We start from the raw sequence: 26,493 nt of genomic DNA on the forward strand, positions 1-26,493 counted from the left end.
CTCCAAAAGCGGAGTCTGCGTCCCAGTGAGGAAGCATTGGCAGGCGTTTCCCGTGGGAGGGAAGCGCCCCACGTCCGCTCTGCTCAGACCTCCACGCAGCTCTGGCAGTTGCTGCGCTGGAAACCTTGGACTCCGACTCCGGCCACGCCCATTCCTTCCGGCCCACCCGGAAGTTGTATTTTTAAAACACAGAAGATATAAATTTTTGAAACTTTAAGATAATGTGTAGTAAAATTCAAGGGTGTGTCCGTCTCCTGAATGTGCAATGAGTGAGGCAGAGGGCTTACAGGTAATTAGGAAGGAACAAAACAATCAGCGATGAGACCCGGCATAAAGCAGATAGGTAAAAGACTCAGTGCAGCATTACCAGCTTTTGTTAGGCCCAGGCCGATAGATGTGTTCAGTAGTAAAATCCAACTGTATGTTTCTGAAAGGGGCTTGAAACAAATCTTGTCAATCGCTACCTCTCCAGCTCAAAGAGTGTAATATTCTTTTCCTGGGAAGAAGGGAACATAAAGTGTTACAAAATTGAGCCATTTTAATAAAAATGTATCTCTTTAAAAATTAAAGCAACTGGCAACATTTTCATATTACAGCATATAAGTCAGTGCTGAGTAGCTGCTGCCCAGCTAAGGTGGGCTTCAGACCTCAGTTTGCCTTGGTCCCTACCTATCTTTTTCCCCCTCTGAGACAGGGTCTCACTGGGCAGTTCACTTCAGGCTGTCTTTGAACTCACTGTGTAGCCAGGTGGGCCTCAAACTCGAGGTGATCCTTCTGCCTCAGCCTTCTGAGCACTGGGGTTACAGGCATGTACCACCACGCCTGGCTCCTGCCTGCTTCCTGACCCGCTTCACTTCTTTATGTTATGTGCTTATCACATTTTAATTCAGATAGGAAATGGGTTAATAATCACCAATGTCATGTGATAATACTAGTAGGTGCTGAAAGTAAATATGATAAAAGTCATTATTCTCCTGGGTTAACATAAAACTATCTTACACCTAATATATTTAATTAATATAAATATATACATATATATAAATTCTTAGTAAATTAAAAATTGAATAGCTCAAATCAATAGCCATATCACAATTAATAATGAAGCACTATTGAATGCAATCCAATAAAAGAAAGAGGTAAGAATCCCTATTACCATCACTATTGATCTTTTAAAAAACGTATCCCCTGTTTGTTAAGATAAAAGCAAAACTATATACATATTTATAACACATTATAGAGAGACAGGCAGATTATACACCATTAAAAACTAGACTGAGACTACAAAAATGCATCAAAAAAGGTAATGGTTGTTACCTCTGGGAAATAAGATTTTGAAATTTCCACATTCTTCAGGTTTGCTTTATCAGAATGACTACTGTATTTTTCTCCTTAAAGAAAGTATAGTATACTGGGAACCTGATATGAAATACAGTACCTGGGATTCATATTCACGAATTAAGCATCTGTTGTAGGGTTTTTGGTGGTCTAGACTTCATATTATTGCATTAGAAATTAATATACAGATTTTCATTGTATACTGACCTAAGCCAGTTTGGATATACTAGCTCATGGGTTCTTCTCAGAAGTGTTAATTATTCCCCTGGAGTGGATTGTAAGGAATACAAAATTCAGACCAAATCTTTTCATGCATGCAGGGATTTATTACATATTCACTGAAGCAGGCACAGCACATTTCATAGGACCTGATAGCACCTAGCTCTCTGTCCTTTTAGGTGTTCCCAGCAGCTTCATTTGAGGCAGATATGGCAATGTACCAGGGCGGAAATCTGCTTCCATTATCACTGGCACTGGGCTGTCACAATTTGTGAACCAGTGACTGGACATGCTAGGCATCTAGGTGCCACGTCTAAAGGTACAGACTACTGGACTTACAGGAACCTAAAACCCTTTCATGAAAAGTAAGAGTGTCTCTAAGTATTTTAACTAATTCCCATATCTTAAATAATTTAAATTTCGGTAATGAGAGCCCATTTCTAACATAATGCTGATTAGGAAGCTTCTGATTTCGCTGATAAAAATCCATTTCTGACAGTCAGCAGAGGCTAATTACCACAGCTTCTGGAGTAGCTGTGGATCACAGAAGTCCTTGTGGTAGCCACATTTGGGGCATGACCTTTTTAAAACACTGCCTGTCCTCCCCGAAGTGTGTGTATCCATCAGAACAACCTAGTGGCCCCAAGATGACAGGCGTGGCACACACAATGTCACATTGTCTAGGTACAGGATTTCTACCAAAATACTGACATAACAAACTAGATTCCAAGCAAGATATTAGTAACTGATTGGAACAGGGAACTACAGATAAATATTAAACAATAAAGTTGGAGATATTTGTGAGAATTGATTAATAAAAATATTAGACAGCACAGATGACAGCAATGACCATTATGAATTTCTGTATACAGACTGAATTAAACTAGGAAACAAAACTAATGTGAAAAGTAATTAAAGAACTCTTGATTTGTTTATTTTTGATCACACCAATTTACCACCTCCCATTCAAAAACTGATTATAAAATTTGGTAAATATAAAAATGGATAATGAGAAAAAGAAAAATCACCTCAAACCCTAATTCCCAATCGTAATCCTCGTTAGCATTTAGTAATTCCTTTCCATTTTCTTCCACTTTTAAAATTTTAGATTAGGCTTATTGGTATAATTTAGATATAAATAAAGATCATACTCATCATAGGGAATTTGTACCTGTGCATATTTTGATTCTTCTTTTTTTCCCAATCTCTTTCCCTCCCATTAACTCCTCTTTCCCTGTTTACAAAGGTGTCTTTATTTTAAACTTTTTGTTTAAGCATTTTTCCCTTTTCCCTTCCTTCCTTTCCGCTTTCCCCCTTTCCCCTCCCTAGTTCCTCTTTCTTTTTGAACAGTTTCTTCCTATTTCACAATGTCTGTTACACATTTTGGTCCTTATTTACTTTTTCAATTTCTAACACCAGGGAGACAATATGATCTTTATCATGTGTGTCCCATTTATTTCACTTAAGACTATGGTCTCAAGGTGCATCCATTTACCTAGAAATGTCTCAAGTTTATCCTTCTTTATGGCGAGTAGTACTCCATTGTATAAAATACATCTTTTATCCATTCCTCAGTCAGTGGGCATTCGGATTATTTCCACAATTTATCTATTACATATTGTGCTGTTATAAACATGGGTGCACATATATCGCTGTCTTATAGTGTTTTTTAATTCTTCCAGGAAGATACCCAGAAGGGGGATAACTTGGTTGAATGGGACCTGTAATCCTAGTTTTTTGAGGAATCTCTATACTGATTTCCACAGTGGTTGCACAAATCTATACCCCCACCAACAGTGAAAAAAGGAATTCTTTTTCTCCACAGCCCCACTAGCATTTGTTATTGATTAATTTCTTGATGATAGCCATTCTTTCTAGTGCAAGATGGAATCTCAGCGTTGTTCTAACTTACATCTCTGAAATGACCAGTGATGTTGAACATTTTTTCATGTATTTGTTTACCATTTGTGTCTTTTCCTCTGAGAAGTATGTATTCATCTCAGATGCCCATTTTTGGATTGGGTCTTTAAACTTGGGTGGTCTGATTTTTTTCAATTCTTTATATGTTCTAGATACAAGTCCTTTGTCTGAGAGACAATTGGCAGAAATTTTTTCCCACTCTGTGGGTTGTCTTTTCACTCTGTTGGTGATTTCCTTTGCTGTGCAAAAGCTTTTTCATAGGGTGAGATCCCAGTTGGTCTTTGTATTATTTCTCATGCAGTCGAGGTTTTGTTCAAGAAATCTTTGCCTACACCTATGTCTTCAAGAGTTCTGCCTATTTTCTCTTCCAGCAGATTTAATGTTTCTGTTTTAATATTTAGATCTTTGATCCATTTCAATTTTTGTTTAGTGCATGATGATAGACATTCTTATGCATATAGTTTTCACAAGATTTCTTGCCATCAACTGTATAATGTTTCATTTTTTTTTTTCTAATCACAAAATTAATGCACATTGAATTTGGAAAACAAAAAAGCACGGAGAAAAAAAGCAAGTCTCCATAAGCTCTTCCATCAAGGAGCCATATTTTATATGTACCCCAATCCCAACAGCCAACATAACATATTAAGCAGACTCCGTTGTCTGCCTAATAAGTGCTCCATACATAAGGAGCTCATTTGCCTATGCTACTCTTAGGACGTACGCTAAAACCAAAATTGTAACCACGGTTTAAAAAAAAGGAAGCCAACCCATTTATATTAGAAAATGACACTAAAGCTTTCTTCTTAAAAGCTTTAGCTTTTATTGCAGAGATTGACCTTTCTCACCAAGAAGTTCATTGCCCACCCAAATTGTGTATTGCATGCCTAGGAGTTAAATCAGATTACTGCTCTGCTTCTCACAATCTAAATTCCACATCTCTATTTGTATTTCAATGAAAACGATTCACAGTGCACCAAGTCATTAAGGCTCTAAGATCTTTGCAACTCTTAATGGTAGCCCAACAGGGGAAGCCATTGTAGAGTGAAAATAGTCCTAGGATTAGAGAAGAAAGCCTTGTTTGCAATGCCATTGCTGCTGTGTACACTACCTCCTGTGAAGTGGCATGAATGGATTTAGATATAAATCTAAGGCTTTGCAGACTAACAGCCCTCATCAAATATTATTTATAGGGGAGTATAGCTGAGATACTGCTTTCCTTAGCAATCAGACACAGCAGAAAACTTGATGGAAAATGAAAATTTTAACATATTTTTATACATACTAACTTTAACCTAATAGCCTTAAAACTGTATACCTAGTATTTGGAGTAGAAGAAATGTACAAAGAGAAAATTTCAATTTGACTTGACTCCCCAATTATGATCAGGTGCATATTTTTCCCTCCAGTTTTTAAAAATCTACTTTGAATGTAATGATTAACGTGATTTCCAATTTGTTCTTGCCTTTATCTGCCTGGCAGGCTAAATTTGGAAAAAGTTATGTAGTTCAGGAAATACTGTCCTTAGGTCTAGGTGTGTGGCCCAGTGGCAGCGTACTTGCCTTGCTTGTGCGGTGCCCTCAGTTCTACCCTTAGTAGTGAAGAAAAGGAAATATTTTTCACCTGTGACTATACACATACACACCTACAAAAGCACAAGTAGGCACTATTTTCTGCATTTATGACACATTAGTAAAGCCTTTGGATTGAAATTGAAAACTAAATTCAACTGGGTTGAAATGAAGTTTGATCTTAGATATTTTGGACAGTTGGGGAAACTTTTTTTCTAAGTAACTGCCTCTGAGACACAGCAAAGGACCAGTAAAGAGCTTGAATCACGTTTGTGAGTGGGAGGATGTGAACCATTGCTGAAAAGAGACTGGGGGAGAAGAGCTAGGGGCCTAGGAAGGTTAGGGGAGACCCCTACAAAGGCTGCCTGCCCAGGAGCCTCTGGAATGCTGGGACAGATAACCTTTGATCATCTTCCCATTATATTGTTGACTGTGTAAAGAAGGTGAAATAGTTAATGCTGACTTTAGGGAAAAACAAAAGTCTGTACTAATTCCCTGGGCCCAGATAGATTATATGCAAATATTTGGGAGAAATGAAGTTATATCACAAAGTATGAGGAAGGAAACTTAACCTCTTTATCATAACCATCTGGCTTTAATTAAGCTATCCATGACAGTTACCTAGACCTGCAGATGAAAAATCCAACACTGAGACATTTGAAAGTCTTAAAAGAGCTCTGATTAGTTGAAGACACAACCAGCAAGGTCCTCTTATGGCTACTAAATGTAATTTGGACTTAATTGTTTCCATGGGATTTATCTGAAGTCCACAAAGTGGTGGTCTTTCTTGATGAAAGAAAACAATATAATAATAAAAATCAAAGGGGAACAGTCCTCCTATGCCATTGCAATAAGTTGGAAAGCTAGAGGTTGAAAAGGTGAAAAAGTATTTATTGATATTAAGCTATGAAGGAATGTTGAACAAAGACAAGAGTTAAAGCAATTACTTCATTAGAAAGTAAGAAAGTAATTTAAAATTTAGTTTTCCCTCACCTTTGATTCACTAGAAAATTTTGTATGCATATGCAGACTTATGTTTCCCAGTAGTCTTGTAGCTACACATTCCATGTATTCTACTGAGCTTGAGAATAGGGATTGCTTTTAGATTTGGATCCTACCCCTTCTCTAATATATATTATATTGGTATGATATTTATACATGCATATGCATACGTATACACACATACACTGATGTGTGTGCCACTGATACCTTGTGCCTACAGCACATTAAAGTATATGAAATGTAACCAGGCTACTTATTAAGACCTAAAATGTATAATATGTTTTAGAAAATTTTCAAGTAGAGTCGAAAACAGAAAAGTCCTTACAGTGGTATAACTTCTATTTATACTATATATATATATATATATATATATATATATATATATATATATCTCCTTGGGTAGAACATACATTTATTTGAGGAAGGATTATTCAAATGTGCATCCCTATCTATGTTTGTGTGTATATTCCTCCTTGGGATGCCTGTCCTTTCTCCTCTAGGCCAGTCTGAACACTGGAATGTGATAAGCACCCAGACCTTAACTAGGAAGAAGCATTAGCCACCTTCTGTGAACTGTCTTCTGTCTTCCTAACCTTATGAAGATTTTCCTTACTCCCTGCAGTTCACAAGGACCTCTCTTTTCTCTAAACTTTTGTAGCACTTAAAGTTTGTACAAGTTTTTGAAAGCTTATATAAATGGTCTTAATATATATTTTCTCTATTTATATGTATTTTGCCTCTGTGACTACTTTATGTTCCATTTGAGAGTTAGATGTTAGCTTTTTTAATTTTTTTTAAAGATAAAAGAAAAAACATATTAACAAACACACAGACATTTACAAAATAACACAAAAGCAATAGAAGCAATACAGAATTTCAGACAAGGTGATAGGAAATTAACAATGGTGGTTGCATTACATATTGATATCTTCAAATTGGTTACTCACATAAACAAATATAGGCATGTAAGATTGATCAAACAATTAAACATTAACTGTTCCTTTCAATAAAGCAATAGAAATAAGTAGTACAACTATCTTAGCTATCCTGTGTATACATATATACATATTTTTCCTCTCTTTCTTTCTTTTGTCTTTTCCCTCATCCCAGTTGTTTTTTTCCTTTTGAGCAGTTTCTTTCTCTTTCATGGTAGTTATTATACCTTTTAGAGTTTAGCTTTTATTTTCTTCGTATCATTATTTCACATAGCTCAATGCCTTGTAAATAAAAGTGTAATACTTATGAGTGTTACATTTAATATGTGCAGTAATTGTTTAATTATATTTCCCTGGTATATTTCTTTGGCTTTTAAAAAATACTAGATTAATTATTTACTTTCATCTTAATGGGCAGTAGGAATTAAATTCTTTTTAAATCTTGTTTATTTGACATTTTAAAGAAAAGATATTTGATAGTGTTTTAAACAAGTACTTTTTGAAAATACCACTGTATTTGACTTCATCTGAAAGCATTGTCCCGTATTCAAACGTAGCAGAAAAAGTTTTGGAATAATCACAGTCTTTTTTTTCCTCTTAAAGTTCAAGACAGAATATATTTTGTCTTTCATACAAGTAGAATAAATTAAAACTTAGTTTTAAAAAGTATAGTACTAGGCTGGGGATTTAGCTCAGGGGCACGGCAAGCGTGAGTTTGTAAGTTTGATTGCCGGTACCGGAAAAAAAAAAAAAAAAAGAATGAAAAGTTCCATAGCTCCTGCCTGGCAAGCATGAGGTCGTGAGTTTGATTCCTGGTACCGGGAAAAAAAATAGAAACTCTCACAAAAAGTATAGTACTTTTTCTATAGCTTCTCCAATTAAGGTTCAGTTTCATTTAAAACCACTGATATTTGTACACCTTGAAGCCGCGTTTGTCAGTCAGTGACAAGATCTTCTGAATAGCTTATGTGTCTGAAGCACTTTAAACATGTGAATGCCAGATACTCTTATCAAGTGTCATCCTCAAATTTTTTTGATGCTTCCTTTTTACATAGTGTCCAGCGTTGGCTGTGGATAGGTTTGAATAAAAGGAGCCCATATTTACAAGGATCCTGGCAGTGGAGTGATCGTACACCAGTAAGTTAAAATGTTCTTGTGGAATGTAAAATGGAAGGAATGTTTGTTTCTGTAGCAAATAAATGATTGCTAAGTAATAATACATCCACACCTAAAATTCAAATGGAACCACAAAGGACCCTGAATAGCCAAAGTAAGTCTTGAGCAAAATGGACAAAATTGAGGGAACTGGACTAGTGGATTTCAAAACATATATTACAAATCTATAATAGCCAGAGCATCATGGTACTACCATGAAAACAGACACTGATAGACAAAAAATAGGAATGGATAAAAAGCTGTAGTGCTTTATATAATGGAATATTACTCAACTGTAAAGAAAGATAAACTCGAGCCTTTTATAGGTAAATGGTTGCCACTATAGACCATACTCATAAGTGAAATAAATAAGTCTCACATGTACAAACATCATATTGTCTCCCTAGTATAAGAACCTGAAAGAGTAAAAGAAATCTAAAAGGTACAATAGATAGTGAGAAAGGGAAAGAAAATGTCGAAAAGAAAGAATGACTGGGATGAGAGAAAGGAGAAGAAAAGAAAGGGAAAAATTGTGTGTGTGTGGCCGGGATAATTGTACTATTAATTTTTATTGCTTTCTTGAAAGGAACAGTTGATATTTAAATGTTTGATCATTCTTGCATGTCTGTATTTGTGAATCTGAGTAACCAATATGAAGATAACAGCATATAATACAACAACCATTGTTAATTTTTTTCACCTTGTCTGAAATTCTGTATTGTTTATATTGTGTTTATGTCTGTGTGTTTGTTAATATGTTTTGGTTCTTTTAGCTCTAAAAATAAAATTTTTAAAAAAAAGAAAAAATAGACAGCCCAGAAATAAACCCATGCATTTATAGCCAAATAATTTTTGACAGAAGTGCCAAGAACATACAATGTGGAAAGGACAATCCCTTCAATAAATGATGCTGGGAGAACCGGACACTCACACGCAGAAGAATGAAATTACATCCTCATATCACACCATATATAAAAATCAACTCAAAATGAATTAAACACTGAAATGTAAGAGCCAAATGATACTACTAGAAAAAAAGATAGGGGAAAATCTCCACAAAATTGGTCTGAGCAATGATTTATTGGATATGATCCCAAAAACATAGGCAACAAAAATAAAAATTTCAAAATAAGATTACATCAAACTAAAAAGCTTCTGCACATTAAATAAAAGTCAACAGAGAAACAACCTAGAAAATGGGAGACAATACGTGCAAAGTATTCATCTAATGAGTTAGTATCAAGATGTGTAAGGAGCTAGTTCAGTAGCAGGAGAACTACTGGGCAAAGGATTTGAATAGACACTTCTTGAAAGAAGACTTTCAGATAGCCGACAGATATGTGAAAAAATGCTCAATACACTAACCGGGGGAATGCAGATTAACACTACAACAAGATATCACCTCCCATCTGCTGGAAGAGCTATTATCAAAAAGACAAAAAATGTAAGCATTGACAAGGATGTAGAGAAACCGTTGTAAGAATAATTTAATACAGCATTATGGAAAGCAGTATGGAGATTCTACAGCATATTAAAAATAGAACTATATGATTTAGCAATACCACTACTGGGTGTATATCCAAAGCAAGTGAAATCAGTATTTCGAAAAGATATCTGCATTCCCACATTTATGGAAGTATTAATTCACAATAGCCAAGATATGGAACCAAACTACAGTGGATGACTAGATAAAGAATTATGGTACACATACATAATGAAATACCGTTTAGTCACAAAAAGAAGGAAATTCTGCCATTTGTGGCAATAGATGGATGAACCAGAGGCAAAAGTGTTCACTGAAATAAAGCAGGCACAGAAAGTAAGTGCCTCATGCTATCACATGTATAATATAAAAAATGGATCTCATAGAACTAGAAAGAACTAGAAGGTAACATGATGGTCACCAGAGATCGGGGCAGATAGGAGTTGGGGAGATGTTTGCCAAAGGATACACAATATTAGTTAGATAACAGGAATAAGTTCAACATGTCTATTTACTGTAGAACAGTGGTTAATACATTGTATGACATATTTAATGATATTTAATGTTCTCATTAAAATGATAACTATGTGTACATTTCAATTAGCTAGGTTTAGAATTTAGTCATTCTACAATATGTATACTTCAAAACATTATGTTATGTATAATAAAAATGTACAACTTTACCTGTCCATTTTATTTTTTTATTTTAAAGAGAAAGAAAACAAAATAACTAATCAAGACAAAAACAAAACAACGCAAAAACAATAAAAATGATACAGAATTTCAAAACAAGGTGATAGGAAGTTAACACTGGTTGTTATATTACATATTGTTATCTCCAATGAAGTTGCTCAGATTTCTAGATGTAGGAATGCAAGATTGATCAAACAATTAAAGAGAATAAAAAATAACATTAGAAACAATACATAATTTCACTAATCGAGGTAGTAGGGATTCAACAATGGTTGTTATATTGAATATTGTTGTCTTCAAATTAGTTGTTCACATTACCAGATATAATCATGCAAAATTGGTCAGAAAAAGAAAAATTTAAGCATTAACTATTCCTTTCAGTAAACCAATAGACATCACAGAAAGTACATCCACATACCTTCAACCATAAAATGATGTAGGTACATCTCATTTGAAGTGGAAATAAATTCACATATGTGAAGCAGGGAAAACTCAAGGTACTGATCTTACTTTTATAAAAAAAGAATCATAGTTTCTCTATATATATAGCCGAAAAAGATAAATATTATATAAATAATTTATAATTTATATCAATTTATATTTACATTGTATAAATATAATGCTTAAAATATTTATGTTTTATTATGATTATTTTATATAAATAGATGAGTGAGTTTGTGATCTTTAGGTAGTACAAGGGTTTTTTTCCCCAAGGCTTTTTTTTATACTCCTTTATATTAATTTTTCAATAATAGGAAGCTTTTCACTATCTAGAAATACAAGTTATGTATACAAAGTATTTTGCAGAGGAAATACTTTCCCTTTCTTGGAAGAAATAATTTGTTTGAGGGAACCTAAAATAATCATATACATTATTTTAATGTTTACATTATCCTAAAGAGGTTTTACATAAGACTGATAAGAGGAAGATATTCAAATGTTTAATATTTGCTCATGTTATCATTGTGACTTTCTAACTGTAAGACTCTTGGCTTTTATTTTTAGATGAGAGTATATTTTAGATTAGTTGATCAAATATTTTGCATGTGTGCATTTCAGTGCATGCAAAAAAAAAAGTCCTTTTGCAAGCTCTTGATTTTCTGATTCCAGTGGTAAACAATACATTAACCTCCATTTCTAAAACTGTGCCTTCCTTTGTTTGGCGACTTTAAAATTGTAACATTTTCTAAGTCTCACGATTTAGTCTCCTTATGTACAAAAAAAAAAGATAAAGTTTTCTTTCTGTGGCATATGAACATTCTTGAATTATTAAAGCTGCCTAAATTACATCTAAATTGCAAATATTTATACGACAGTGTTAAATTCTCAAGGCCTTCTTGTCTTTTCAGGTGTCTACTGTTATCATGGAAAATGAATTTCAGGAGGATTATGACATCAGAGACTGTGCTGCTGTCAAGGTGAGTACAATGCTAGAAAATCTGCACTCAAAAAAAATAAATCTGAGGGCTGAAATTGTAGCTCAGTGCCTACTGTGTGCAAATACGCTTGAGGCCCTGGATTCCATCTCCAGCACCAAAAAGGGAAGGAGAAAGGGAGGGTATGTATAGAGAGAGAAAGAGACGGCGGGGGGGGGGGACATAATGTTTCATCAGGCAGCAGATGGGAAATGAGTATATCCTCACGGAGCCTATCTTACACCCAATTTGAGAAAATAAAGCTCATATTCAGTAGAGGTAGTTTTATCATTACTGTACAGTCATAAGCTTCAAATGAGTGGGCTGAGGAAGACTGATGAAACTCAGAAGGGGAAGTGAGCTCTGTAACCTCTTCTCAGATAACAGCCTTGAGTACTAAGAATAACGCCAGGTTAAGGTTTTTGGACATTCTTTGATAGGCAACAGAATACTCTTAAAAATTTCTGAGGGGGAGTAACATGAACCAAGGAGAAGATGAAGAAGATTTATCTTGAGACAGATTTCAGAATGCGACAGGAGGACTGAGAGCTACAAATGACCCATTAGGCAACTTCCTCTGCAGAATTCATTGGCTTATTCATTTCATAAGTGATATGCAGGGGATCTGGGAGGCACTGGAGGATATAATAGGAACAAGGCACAAAACATAGTCATCGTCTTCACAGAACTTTCCATCCAATAGGAGATAAAGACAGTTAAACAAGCAGTGGTGATACCATTGAGTAAGGGTTAGGCCAGGCAAAATGAAATTCTATGCAAGAACAAGTTTATTATGAGATAGTGATGGTGATGATGGTGATGAAGGTGATGATGGTAGTGAGCAGTTATAGACCACTTTCATGAGCCAGGCACCATGCTAGGTATGTTGTATACTTGTTTTATTTAATATTTACACAACCTCGTGGAGTAGGTACTGTTATCACACTCGTATAAAGAAAAAAATTCAAACTTTGAATAACGTCCACAAGGACACATGGTGACAGAACTGAAATTTAACCTCTATATCTGGGTCCAGTACTCTTTTTTAAAAATTCATTGTATGTCCATATTTATTTTGCCATCATTTATTATTAATTTTACTTCTCTGTTGTGCATTAGCATTATGCAATTATCTTTCAGCTTCCAATGCAAATTGATAAAATTCAATTCTAAACCCAAAGTCTCTTAGACAAAGAAAGTAGATTCTGAAGAACTGTAAAATAGATCTATTTCTTTTGGAACTTCTGAGTCTTATTTATTTTGACGTCCCTCTTCTAAGACTACCTTAGTCATCCATTAGATATTCTGAAAATAGCTGGCTGATGTTTCAAGAAATGCGTAAAATTTCAGTGTTACTTTGATCTGCAGGCAAAGAATCATGACATCCTGGTACACAGGGGTGATAATCTGCTTTATGTAACTCTGATGAATGGATCAAAGCACTATTTCGTTCTGGGGTGCCTCCTCCTGTGGTGGCAGGAAAAGGTAGACAGATGGTACTCTTAAACCACTGTGCTATTTGACTCAGCATTTATAGAAACACATAGAATGAGGTCCTGGTTTATGGAAAATATGGTATATTTTAATTTAGATAGTTTAAATCTAACCTAGACATAAGATATATCCTACTTTAAGTTGAAAGCAGAGACAAGTAAAGGAAAAAAATTAATGTTAAAAAATGCAAGAGGCCACGAATTAGATTTGAAAAGACTGTCACTACGTAGGATAAATGATGATGAAAAAGCAGACATCTAGATCATACTTTTACTTTGTAGCCAAAAAAAGTTATGAAATGTTATAGGAAGATCAAGGCCATTACAAATTGAGAAAGCCACTGAAAAGCACTGTTCTCAAAGTAACTCTTCGTGTAATGAACTGTTATACTTTCATGCCACTTTTGTAGAATTCACAGTGTAACTTAGAAAAGGTGACAGCTTCAGAAAGGCTTATGAAGGTTTTAGGAATGTCAAGAACACTAGTGCAGTGAACTGCGTTCTGTATAAATAGAGTCACCATGAATGGAGAGATTTGAAAAAGTATTGGCAAGTAAATAAAAGAGACAGCAATGAAACCTGCATCAGTGACAATTCCAATGAGGGCACTGTTCTGTAAGGAGACCCATCGCTGAAACACTCACTAGAATTTTAGCCATAAGAGTCCAAGAAGTGATAGATACTTCTCCCAAACCAGGCGTTTACCCCTTACTGTGTCTTCTGCCTGATGACTGGAGTTCCCACTGAGCCCTCTGAACCCTAGGGAGATAGGCAACATCCTAGAAAGGGCGGCATAATACAGAAGAAAGAGGGTGTGTACGTGAGCCTGCACTTTTCTGTCACTTTCTGATCGGCTCTGATCACAGCCTAGTCTGAGATACCACTGAGATATTCTTTTGTAGTTTGATCCTACCCAGATTTTAAAAGCACAGCATTCCACATTTCATGTCAACAGAATCAGAAGAAAAGACAGTGATTAACATTTTAGACATAAACATACCCTGTATCAGTGCCCTTGGAAGGCTCTTGCCCTGGCTGTTTAAACCTTCCATTCATTTATGTGTGCAAGTATTCTACAAATATCTTAGGTGCTAGAGCTAAAGTAGAGACCAGGACCAAAGGACTTACAGTTTAGTGTTTCATAAGAGATATAGCAACTTCAAAATATTTTTCAGTCCTTTGCTTCCTCCTTCTTTAGGTTATGCACAGCTACTGGAGAAGAGGCTTGCATTTTCATGACGACAGAGAATTTATTTATTTGAGGCCTTTTGCTTGTGATACAAAACTTGAATGGGTGTGCCAGATTCCAAAAGGTAAGTGGTAGCTTTTCTTTTGTACAACCTTTCCACATTAACACTGTGAATGCTGAGCTACATGTACCTAAGAGAGCATTTTACTTTATAATAGTAATTTTTACAAGCCTATGAAATACTATTAACATATTAAACTCCCTTCTGTGTGATTCCCACTCTTAAAAGTCTAGCTTATTGAAATTTAGTGATACCATACTCTTTAATCATGACAAAGTTTGTATAGAAGATAAAATTTAATGTTCATTTAGATTTTAGAATGCAGGATTAATAAAAAGAATCATATAATCAAGATGATCATTTTAATTTATTTTGATGCAAATAAAATACAAAATGAAGGTAATCTTGGGAAGACCGAGGTTAAAATAAAGAAATTAATATTAGGTAAGTCCTTGTAAAATTTAGAAGCAATTTTTAATTAACTCCAAAACTGTTCATACTTCATGTAAATTCAAATTCAGGAAACAGTTACCTCATACGTGCATGTACTCATGCTTGTGTATGTGCAGTGGGGTTTTCGCAGAGGGAAATTATGGCTTGTTATTTCTTGCTGTCTGATTAAACCTGAAAAAGGAACAGAGACAAAGCAGTTTGGAAAAGTTTGTGCACATGATTAATTTGGATGATGTCTCTGGTTTGAAGCATTAGTGTGAGCCTCCCATTAGGCTGCCATTTACCCCCATGCCAGAGAAAGCATCATCGCTCCCTCCACTGATTTCATTAGTACCTGCTACCCCTTTATTTAAAGATATTTAAAGGTTAGACATAGTTTCCTCAACACACAGAAGACCAGAAGTCTTTGAGAAGATTACAGACAAGAAACTGCATAGTTTTAACTGGCTTGTAGCACTATTAGTGGAAATTCCCCTACACAAAGAGAATTGGATAAGTGAGGAAAAAACTGAAGATTCTGAATATATAAGCAATCCTGAGGACAGTCTTCTGATGCCTTTGGCCTTGGTGCCAAAGCAAAATTAATAATAGATATGCTCCTTTGTAATTTTTTAGATTAAGCAAGTTATGTTTTGGACTTGAAATCACTTTGACTTTTGGCCAGTATAAAAGGCAAGAGGGAAGAAACTAGAAGCCTGTGTCAGCAGTCCTGTGCTTGGTACTGTCTAGATGCTTCCTTAGAAGTAGCTGTGTGACCTTCACACTCTGTGAAGAGTCCTATTTTGACAAAGTAGGAAATTGAGGCTCAGGGAGTTGAGCAGTTCTTCCAAAGTACCACAGCAGCAAGGAATATGAGGACATTTGGACAAGGACCATCCAACTTCTAAACCCATAATTTTATGTAGCATACCACATTTCTTGCATCCACTTAAGAAATGTGAGTGACTTTTATTATTTTTCTCCCAGTTTTATTTCACCTTCTCAAAAGTTTCAATACTTCTGGCTCATTGTACATTTTTTTCCAATAGTATTTGTGGAGTCAATAAACTGTACCACCGCAGATATACAGAACAAAAATTCCATTGGGTGAAAAAGTGGTTCCTGAACAATCCCATTCTACAATAATGATTATCTTGCTGCATATCCCTTAGTGCTTCTATGTAGTTTATGCAGTAATCACTACTGACTTACTTTTATTTTCTAATTATTAACTAATCTTCATCAATCTAGTCCTCCTTTGGGACTTCCATAATAAAAAGTAAATGCCAATAATATTTTATTAATATTTAGCAGGTTTGCCTTTTTGATTGCCACTGGAGCATTAACATAAATCCTATAAAATTCAGCTCAGGTGGTAATAACTTGAAATGGTGTAATCAGAAATTGATAAATCTGCAAAGTACTGAGAGTCCTTTTAGCTACATTAAAGGCCCTGCTTATAGTATACCATGATCTGTAATTGGAAACCAAACTTGAGCAACTTACTTTCTTCCTTCTATAGGCAGCACTCCAAAAACACCGGACTGGTACAATCCAGGTGAGTTACGAAAACTGAAATCTAGCCAAAGCTGCTTTTATCTTTTTGGATAATATATGTAGTTAATTACTTAAGTGCCAGTTTCTTCTCTATCACATCATCAAATGAAATAAAATATCTCCAGGCAAGGAAGGTGTCTGGATGGTGTGGGATGAGAAAAGTAAGCTGCATTTTCCTTCTGTATGAGAACAAGACACTGGCAGAGGTACTGACTCAGGAATCCTCAGTTCCTTGTAATCACACTGCACCAGCCAGAGAGAGCTACCAGGAGTAATCTAGATGGGTTACTTTATTAGTCAGCTTTCCATTACTGTAACAAAGTACCTGAGATAATCAAATATAAAGAGGAAAGGTAACTGAGTGTAGTGGCATATGCTTGTAAACCCAGCAATCAGAATGCTGCAGCAGAAGGATCATGACTTTGAGGCTTACCTGGGTAACGTAGTAAGATTTTGTCTCAAGAAAAGTTATTTTGGTTTACAGTTTTGGAGGTTTCAGGCCATAGTCTGTTGTCTGTCCTGACTTGGGGCCAACACACTAGCAGGGATGGTACAAACTGTTTACCTCATGACAACTGAGAAGCAAAAGAGAGAAAAAGGAAGAACCAGGTCCCAATACCTCTTTTAAGGACACTTCTTTATAAAACCAGAAAACTTCCGACTATACCCCACCTTTTAAAGGTTTTGCCATCTCCCAGGAGTACCTTTAACACATAGGGTAAGAAAGGATACTTATCCAAATGCTAGCAGTCACTCTGTAAATGACATTACATTACCCCGTGCTTCAAGGGTACAGTTTGGTTGGCATAATCATAACTCTGATCTTCTTTCTTTTCTTTAGAGCGTGCTGGTATTCGTGGGCCTACAGTTATAATTGAAGGAAGTGAATATTGGTTTGTTGCTGATCCTCACTTAAATTACGAAGAAGCTGTCCTGTACTGTGCTAGCAATCACAGCTTTCTTGCTACTGTGACATCTTTTACAGGACTAAAAGCCATCAAAAACAAAATAGCAAATGTAATTTAAGAGAATGCACTTTAAAATATTTTTTAATTTTTATATTTATCTCATTAAAAATATTTTCAAAATATACAAAAGCATATTTGTCTCACAACATCTAAATTCATTTTTCCATGTTAGAGAAGTAAAATAGAATTGCTTAATGTTTTACAGTATACAAGATTAATAATAAATGTCAATTTGTGAGATAAGCATAAGTAGCTAACATATATAATCCTAATTCTGTATCATGTTCTTTACTAAAAGTCAACTTCATAGTTAAATTTCTGTTCCTACTAATATGAAAGTTTATAAAACAGCTTTTGGGAAGACAAATAATTTGATATTTTAAAATATTTAAATTATAATTAATTGCAAAGGACACTGTATACCCAATTCATCTATCTGATTAATATATGCTTATAATTACAACAACCATCTTTTCTCTACCAAAAATAAGGCCTGTGAATATACAAAATGGGGTCCATCAAATCACTTTTTTGGTGAAAGGTCCTGGTTTATGTAATTTTGAGAGCAAATTATGGAATGTCTGGAAATTTTAGTGATTTGTGGTTATAATGCAGAATATTTAAATAAAAACTCTTCTAGGAAATTCAGCACATTTAAGGATGAGTGTTTGGTTTGTTTTTCAGATATCTGATGTGGAACAGAAGTGGTGGGTGAGAACTAGTGATCAGCCAATAGATCATCATTTTATATAGTACGTAACATCACAGATTCTGCCTTTGAAAAACTTACCACAACAGGGAACCTCAGATTCCTCTTGATTTTTTATAAACAGTTTTGAACATTAATCTACGAAGTCTCTCTGCATGTTAGGGAAAAGTGGTATAGAATAATGGCATTAACATTAAATTTAGAATTAAGATAACAGTGAAAAGCAGAATGGAACATCTAATTACCTTAAGAGCTGTCACATCTCTCTCCTTTACTTTCAGCTCACGACATCCATGGCATCGCTCTCCTGTGACATTTGGGGAGAAATGCTTGCACATGTCTGCCAAGACTTGGCTTATTGGTAAGATTAAGTCTGAACTTTTTAAACATTGATTATGTAATATGTGAACCTGAGATTCCATTATTAGCTTAATCTTGTTTTCCTCTTGATTATATGTTTGGTAGCTTCACCTTACTCTTGATTTATTGTCAAAGACAATAGCTCAAATTCCAAATGCAAATAGAGGCACTGCTGGTGTATTTTAACTTGCTTTATCCTAAAGCAGCTACTTAGCAATAAACGTATCACTTTCATAATTGATAAGCAGATAAACAGTTTACAAAGGTGAGTGAACAGTAGTTCTAGAATACAGGTTATGTTCCTTTACCCCTCATTAGACTGCTCTTTCAATTCTCTACCTATTTCCTGCCACCACCCTTTGAGTTGTTGTTCCAGGTTTTTGTCTTTTGTTGTGTTGTGCTGGGGATGGAACCCAGGGCCTTTCTCCCTTAGCTCATCCTCAGCTTTTTCATTTATTTTTTATTTTATTTTAAGACTGGTTCTTGTTAAGTTGCTAAATTGCCCAGGCTGGGCTCTAATTTGTGATTCTCCTGCTTTAGCCTCTCGGAGTGCTGAGATTACAGGTATGAACCAACATACCAGCTTTCCATCACTCTTTGGAGGGTGTGGTAATTATAGCAAATGTGTGCTTTTTTTATGAGGTAATATTTGTGTGCTATAACCTATGGATATGATTAATAACAGAAGGTAGACTTGACTAAAGAAGAAAGGGAATATATTTTAACCTTTTGGGAAAGACTGATTTATAGAGCCTTTCTCTGGGAATGTAACTCAGAGCAGGTGTTTGGCATGTCTAGGCCCTGGGTTCAGTCTCCAGCAACAACAACAAAAAAAATCAAAAAGAGCCTTCTCTACTAATAGTTGCTTTTAAAACGAATGAAAATTCTTACCACTGCAACCCTGTTTCTCATTCTCAGACTTAAGCAAACCAACAGACTGTAGAACCAAGTTGCCCTTCATCTGTGAAAAATACAATGTATCTTCATTAGAGAAATATAGTCCAAGTTCTGCAGCTAAAGTACGATGTTCTGAGCCTTGGATTCCTTTTCAGAATAAGGTAAAAAGAGAATTGTTGCATTGTGCTCTGAGCCTATGAAGAACAGCTCGTTAGATAACTTCATTAAGCTTGCCTCTGCCTCTAACAGTGTCCCACCAGATCCTGTTTTCAGAAACCACAGTATAGCAAGAGTTAATTCTCAAGTTAGTCATGGCTGCAGGCCCTTCAAAGTACAGCATTTGCATTCTGTGGCTCCCAACTTCAACTGCTGAAGACCATCAGTCACTGGGTAGAAATACAATAAATAGTCAGACTAGCTCCGTGGCATTCAGCAAACTGTAATTTCCAGCTGCTGCTTCCTTTTCCCCCTCTAGGCCAGTATCCAAGCAGCATCTGCTAATCAAATTAGATCAGCATTTCCCAAACTACTCTTCAGAGACTACAAATGTTCTACAAAATATTAATCATTGATTTTGCCTCCAAATGAGAATTTTATGATTACATAGGTTTGAGAAGTACTACATTCTGTATCTGCCTCTTTGAGATGTATAATCTATACGTATATATTTATCTCTAAGGAAATATATTTGCCTGCTAAAAAGAAATTGCCATAGTATGCTCAAACATTTATTCTTTCACATAAAATAAATTTAAAGGTTGAGTTGGTGAGAAAACTTCATGAAGTTTCCAAAATTAGGTTCTTTTGTTTTTCTGCCCTTTCATCCTTAATAAAAGGCTTCCACATTGTTCTCTCTCAGGAAGTTTTTAGAAGACACCCAATGATTTTGCTTGTATCTTATTGGCCAGTCTAGTCTGTAAGAAAGCTGGAAAAAAATTTTGTGGAATGTTTCAAGGAACACAATTTGAGGCACACTTCAGTACATTTATGTGATCATGGTGTAAAAAGAAAAAGGAAAGAATGTATTTGACAGCTGAAAACATTTGGAGTAAATTAGGGGTGCATTTTGATTTTTAAAAATTAGGATAATCTCTTTAATTCACAGGGTACTAAGATCAGGTTAATTTGCGTAGTTAATACAAAGTTGAATTAAAACATCCTGCCAAGAAAAAGAACGATGCTTTCTTTTAAGATGTTCTTTTTGACATAGGTGTTACAGGAGCGATATCAGAACCTCAAAATATGATATAAGGAAAATATTATAACTCCCAACCTGTTAGATGTCTGATGGCCCGAGTTCATGTTTTCTAAAAACCAAAGAATGAATTCTAGGAACAATGGAGGTTAAGAATAGGAAGATACTTATTGAGAGGATAAAAAGCTCCTGTCAGAGGAACAGGAGGGCCCCAAATGGGTTGCCCAGGACCCCACTCTATAGGGAAATTTTATAGAGCAATAGCTACATGTGTACAATGTGGGTTATAGCTATGATTAACTAGTGACTATACAAGTATAGTCACTTAAGTAATAGTGATCCAATGGGGAAACAAGTCACAATGGTGCATGGAAAGAACAAAGACTTGTTCTAGGAAATGATGGGTCCACAGGTCTTGGTCACCCACGAGAGTGACTTCTGTCTATTTAGGCTTTATTAGGCCTGATGTTAGTCCTCTGAGGAAGTATACAAGCCTGGTCGTTTTGGCCTTATCATAAGGCCTGATCTCTAGCAGATGTGTCTCTGGCCACAGTTAGGATGTGTTTCACCTTTGTCCTGGCTCTCTCGAGGGTCTGTCTGACTGCCTACAGTATTTCTGCCTTGCTTAACTCTCTTTAATATAGGGAGGTGATGATTGAAAGCATATACATACTTTAATATCAGATGGAAGAATCTAATTGCTGACCTTACCACTTACGGTTCAAGTTACTTAACTTCCCTGTGCCTCAGTTTTCCTATTTGTTGTGGGAATTAAACTAGATAATTCTATAAAAACTGCTTAGCACATATGAAGTACTCAGTGAATGGGAGATATTTTTAAAATATGTAATGGTCTGAGTTTGATTCCCGGTACCAAAAAAAAAATATATGTAATGGTGTGAAGACCACTCTTCAGTTGTTTATTTTGTTTTGTTTTGGTTTTGGTTTTTCTCCGGTACCGGGAACCAAACTCACGACCTTGCGCTTGCCAGGCAGGCGCTTTTGCCGCTGAGCTAAATCCCCAGCCCTTCAGTTGTTTATATTGAGAGGGTAAACCTGAATTCTTACTGTACTACTTTGTAAATTTCCATATCTTACACATCAAATATTAGCAGTATTCAAAAAGGTAAGGCATTTATTTCCTGTATGAGCTTTCTTGTGTCTGGAACTTTATGCTGCCTTTGTGTCTTTGCTTGCAGTGCTTTCTGAAGATCACGTCTAAGTCTCTTACATTCTCTCAAGCAAATGACCTCTGTCACTCCTATGGTGGGACCCTGCCTTCGGTGCTGAGCCAGAGTGAACAAGGTACCAAACCGTTTGAGAAGCATGTCTTATTCTACCTGGCAACCAAGTTAGCTTTGCAAGGTTATAGAGAACTTACATATAAATATAATCTTATTAAACTATGCTTTTACAAACCAAATAAAAAGCTATCTTGATAGATGAGCAAAAGGAGGGTAGGGGTATGGCTCAGACCACTTGCTTAGCATATATAAAGCCCTAGGCTCAATATTCAGGGTGGAAACATAAGATATTCATTGACATTTTAAGCACTTCTTTCAGGGGCTGGGGATTTAGCTCAGCGGCACAGCACCTGCCTGGCAAGCATGAGGTTGTGAGTTCGATTCCTGGTACCAGAAAAAAAAAACAAAAAACAAAAAAATTAAGTACTTCTTTCATTTCAATAAGTCAAATGCTGCTTAAAAAATCTTTGTAACAGATTTTATTACATCCTTGCTCCCGAATATGGACGCTGATTTATGGATTGGTCTACGGTGGACTGCCTATGAAAAGACTGTCAAGTGGGTGGATAACAGAGAGCTGACATACAGGAACTTTCACCCATTGCTGGTTGGTTGGAGGCTGAGGATGCCAGAAAGTGTAAGTTTTTAATCAAAAATCTATATAGCTCCATGAAATACCCAAGTCTACCATAGATTACTGGATTAGAACAAGGGCTTATTGTCTAATTTTGTTTATATTATATATCCAGAATAGGCAAATTTATACAGGGAGAAAGTAGATTTGTGGTTTCTAGAGGTTATGGAGAGTGGAAAGCTTCGGGATAATAGTTGTGGGATATGAGGCTTCTTCTTAGAGTGGTGAAAATGTTCCAAAATTGATTGGGGTAATGATCATACAACAATAGTACACACCACATACTATTAAGTATATACTGCAGCACTTACTTCCCAAGCATGTAAAACGGTCAAGTAGTACATTATGAATAGAAACAAGTACAGACATTTTATTTAATATTTGGTGGATGTAGGTGGTCAAACCTGTCCCATAAGGCAAAAAGGCAAAACTGGTGATTTGTCATGAGGAAACCATAGACATAATTTCTAGCTAATATTTTCTTCAGTGGGAAACTGGGGAAGGAAAGACAACATTATACTGACAGTAATTATGCTGACACCATGATACTGTTCCCTACTGCTCTGTCTGTACTACTTTATGAAAGCAGACCACCTTCTGCACCAAGGACAAAGATTGAAGAATTAACATAAAACTCAAATTTCAAAAGTATGTCCTAGATAATAATCAATTGAAGTTACTAACACAATGTTACTTCATTTAAGTTTGATGTGAGTGGCAAAGGTAATGCTAAATTTTATGTAACAGTGTACAAAGTAAATATCAAAAGAAGACTTGATGATGATAGAAAATGTGGAACTTTTAGGGAGAGTAAACACCCACACATACAAATTATAATGTCAACCTTGATTCCATTTAACCTTAGGAGAGTAGCTTTTAAACTTTCAGCCATAACTTGTATTAAGAGATATATTTAAATTACCATCCAGTGCATAGCCTTAGATATAATATTGCAATAACAGTTTCAGGAAATGCTATCTACCCTGAGAGATTATACATCCTCATATTTTCATTTTATTCTATTGCATTTCATTCCATGCTCCTGTCCTAGCCTAGCCTAGCCTAGCTTAGCCTATCCTCTCCTGTCATATCCTACCCTATTTCATTATCATAAAGGCCAGCCAAAATAGACTAAACTGATTTCATAACCTACTAAATAAGTGTCAGACCATACTTGATCCCTGATCTAGGGAATCACAATGAATATTTCAGCATTTTTCTTCTGTATAAGAATGTTTCCTTGACATAGATGATATCACAGCATAAATACTAATACACTCTACTTTTCTATATATTATAAATATATATGCTATTAAAAGATCTACTTGATAAAAATTTTTATGTTAGCACTTTGTTTCTTGATAAGACATCATTTACCTAACCATGCCGCATATTTAGTTTTTATACCTTTGTGTAATCGTAAGTAATGCAACAGCAAACATCTTTGTGTATAATTATTGCTTATGTGAGGTTACCTCCTTAAGATACATTTTGAAAAAGTTCCACTTACCAAATTGCTTTCCGGAAGAGTCCATGAGTTTATATTTCTGTCAGAAGTATTCTGATTGCCCTTCTATGCTCACAGGCATATTAGTAACTTTTAATGTGTGACAGTATGTGCCAGACACTCTGATAATGTATCACCTATGTGGATTCTTTTAGTGTTCACAGAAACTATGAAACACCCATAGTATTCCCAACCCCAGTTTAGAAATGCAGAGACAGACATGGAGAGTCTAATAACTTGCCAGAGGTAATATAGCCTATGCATTTAGTGGATCATATAGCCTATCCATGAAATCCAGGTCCAAGAGTTGGCAGACCAGTGATCTTGGCTGTTTAGTACATTGCCTCTAACAAACATTAGCTTTTAAATTGTTGCTCATTTGATAGCTTAAACAACATCATATTTGTTGATATTTCTTTGATTTCTAAGGAAAACAAACTTCCATCAAATAATGTTCTTATTCAAGTATAAATGTTCAAATATGAATGTTCTTATTCTTTGCAAATTTGTCTGTCAAAGCCTTGCTATATTTCTAGTTGATTTATGACTTTCTGAACATTTATTAGCTAACTGGTTTCTTGCAAATATTTCCCTAGGTTTTAAAAAGTCTTATTACTAAAAATATTACAGAACTAAGTTTTCGATTTTTTAGAATTTTTTTTAATTTTAAAGGGAGTAGTAAATGAGAAACAAACAAAAATACAGACAGTAGCAGCATACCAGTATCATGAACATAAACAAATCAAAGCAAGAACATTCAAAGTGATTCAGGGTCTCAAGACAAAATAATACGAATCAACAGTCATCGTTACATTACATATCACTATCCTCAACTACATTGCTCAGATTACCAGATGTAGGGATGAAAGACCACTCAAACCACTAATGACAATAAGGAAATAATTCTTCGATAAAACATTAGAGATAATACAGAGTTTCACTAGACAAGATGGTAGGAGGTCACCATTGTAATTCCATTGCATATTGTTACCTTCAAATCAGTTGCTCAGACAACCAGGCACAAGCATGCAAAGTCAATCAGAACATAAAAAATTGTAAGCATTAACTGTTCATTTCAGTACACCATCAGACATCAGCAATACAGTCATCGCAGCTATTCATATATATATTTATATTTTGCCTGCCTTCTTTCTTCTTTCCCTCATCCCAGTTGTTCCTTCCTTTGAGCAGTTTCTTTCCCTTTCCCATCATCTATTGTATGTTTTCAGTTTTACCTAGTCTTTCAGGTTCCTACACCAAGGAGACAATATAATGTTTACCATCTGAGTCTGATTTATTTCACTTATGAGTATGGTCTCTAGTTGCATCCATTTACCTACAAAAGTCTCGAGTTTATCTTTTTTAATAGCTGAGTAATACTCCATTGTATAAAAATACCACAACTTTTTTATCCATTCCTCAGTGGATGGGCATTTGAGTTGTCTCCAAGATTTAGCTATAACAAATTGTCCTGCTATAAACATGGGTGTACATATATTGCTGTGGTATGATGTCTTTAATTCTTCTGGGAAAATACCCAGAGGGGGAATACCTGGGTTAAATGGGACTTCCAATCCTAGTTTTGTGAGGAATCTCCAAATTGATTTCCGCAGTTGTTTCACCAATCTACACTCCCACCAGCAGTGGAGTAGCGTTCCTTTGTCCCCACAGCCTCTGCAGTATTTGTTATTGGTTGATTTCTTGATTATAGCCATCCTTTCTGGGGTGAGATGGAATCTCAGTGTTCTTTTAATTTGCATTTCTTGAATGACTAATGATGTTGAACATTTTTCATGTATTTATTCACCATTAGTATTTCTTCATTAGAGAAGTGTGTATTCATTGCAGATGGCTATTTTTGGATTAGGTCTTTGAATTTGGGGGGGCCTGAATTTTTTTTAATTCTTTTGTGTCCTAGATAGAAGTTCTTTGTCTGAGGGGCAGTTGGCTAAAATTTTTTCCCAATTCGTGGGTGTTCTTTTTACTTTATTGGTGATTTCTTTAGATGTGCAAAAATTTTTCAAGATGAGATCCCAGTTGTTGATTCGTTGAAGTATTTCCCGTGCAGTTTGGTTTTTGTTCATGAACTCTCTGCATACCCCAATGCTGTCAAGATTTTTACCAACTTTCTCGTCCAATAAATTTAGTGTTTCTGTTTTAACAGTTAGATCTTTGATCCATTTTGACTTTAATTTAGTGCATGGTGAAAGACATGGGTCTGGTTTTAGTCTTCGGCATGTGGAAAGCCAGTTTTCCCAGCACCATTTATATAAAGAGGCCATCTTCCTTCCATTGAACTTGTTTGGCCCCTTTGTGAAAGATAAAGTGACTGAGTGTGTTTGTAGTTGTATCTGTATCTTCTAAACTGTTCCATTGATCTTCAGGTCTGTTTTTTGTGCCAGTACTATGCTGATTTTTGCTTTGTAATATAATTTTAAGTCAGGAATTGTGATGCTTCCTGCCTTTCCTTTGTTTCCCAAGATTGCTTTTGCTATTCTAGGCCTCTTCTGGTTCCAGAT

The 26,493-nt window shown here is 35.4% G+C and overlaps 1 protein-coding gene across 2 annotated transcripts in view; it reads left to right on the forward strand.

Annotated features, from left to right (window-relative positions):
- The window catches only part of LOC102028040 (lymphocyte antigen 75), a gene marked incomplete at its 5' end in the record, with an annotated part of 131,097 nt that overhangs the window by 37,285 nt on the left and 67,319 nt on the right, over nucleotides 1-26,493 (forward strand). For both annotated transcript variants that reach the window (XM_013518696.1, XM_013518695.1), the window contains 10 exon segments: nucleotides 8,038-8,119; nucleotides 11,663-11,731; nucleotides 14,420-14,534; nucleotides 16,426-16,461; nucleotides 17,302-17,477; nucleotides 18,113-18,180; nucleotides 18,419-18,498; nucleotides 19,416-19,555; nucleotides 21,789-21,894; nucleotides 22,310-22,470. In XM_013518696.1, the coding sequence (XP_013374150.1) occupies nucleotides 8,038-8,119; nucleotides 11,663-11,731; nucleotides 14,420-14,534; nucleotides 16,426-16,461; nucleotides 17,302-17,477; nucleotides 18,113-18,180; nucleotides 18,419-18,498; nucleotides 19,416-19,555; nucleotides 21,789-21,894; nucleotides 22,310-22,470 (1,033 nt within the window).

This window comes from Chinchilla lanigera, unplaced genomic scaffold (assembly GCF_000276665.1).
Source record: "Chinchilla lanigera isolate Chin_1 unplaced genomic scaffold, ChiLan1.0 scaffold00048, whole genome shotgun sequence".
Taxonomy (NCBI): domain Eukaryota; kingdom Metazoa; phylum Chordata; class Mammalia; order Rodentia; family Chinchillidae; genus Chinchilla; species Chinchilla lanigera.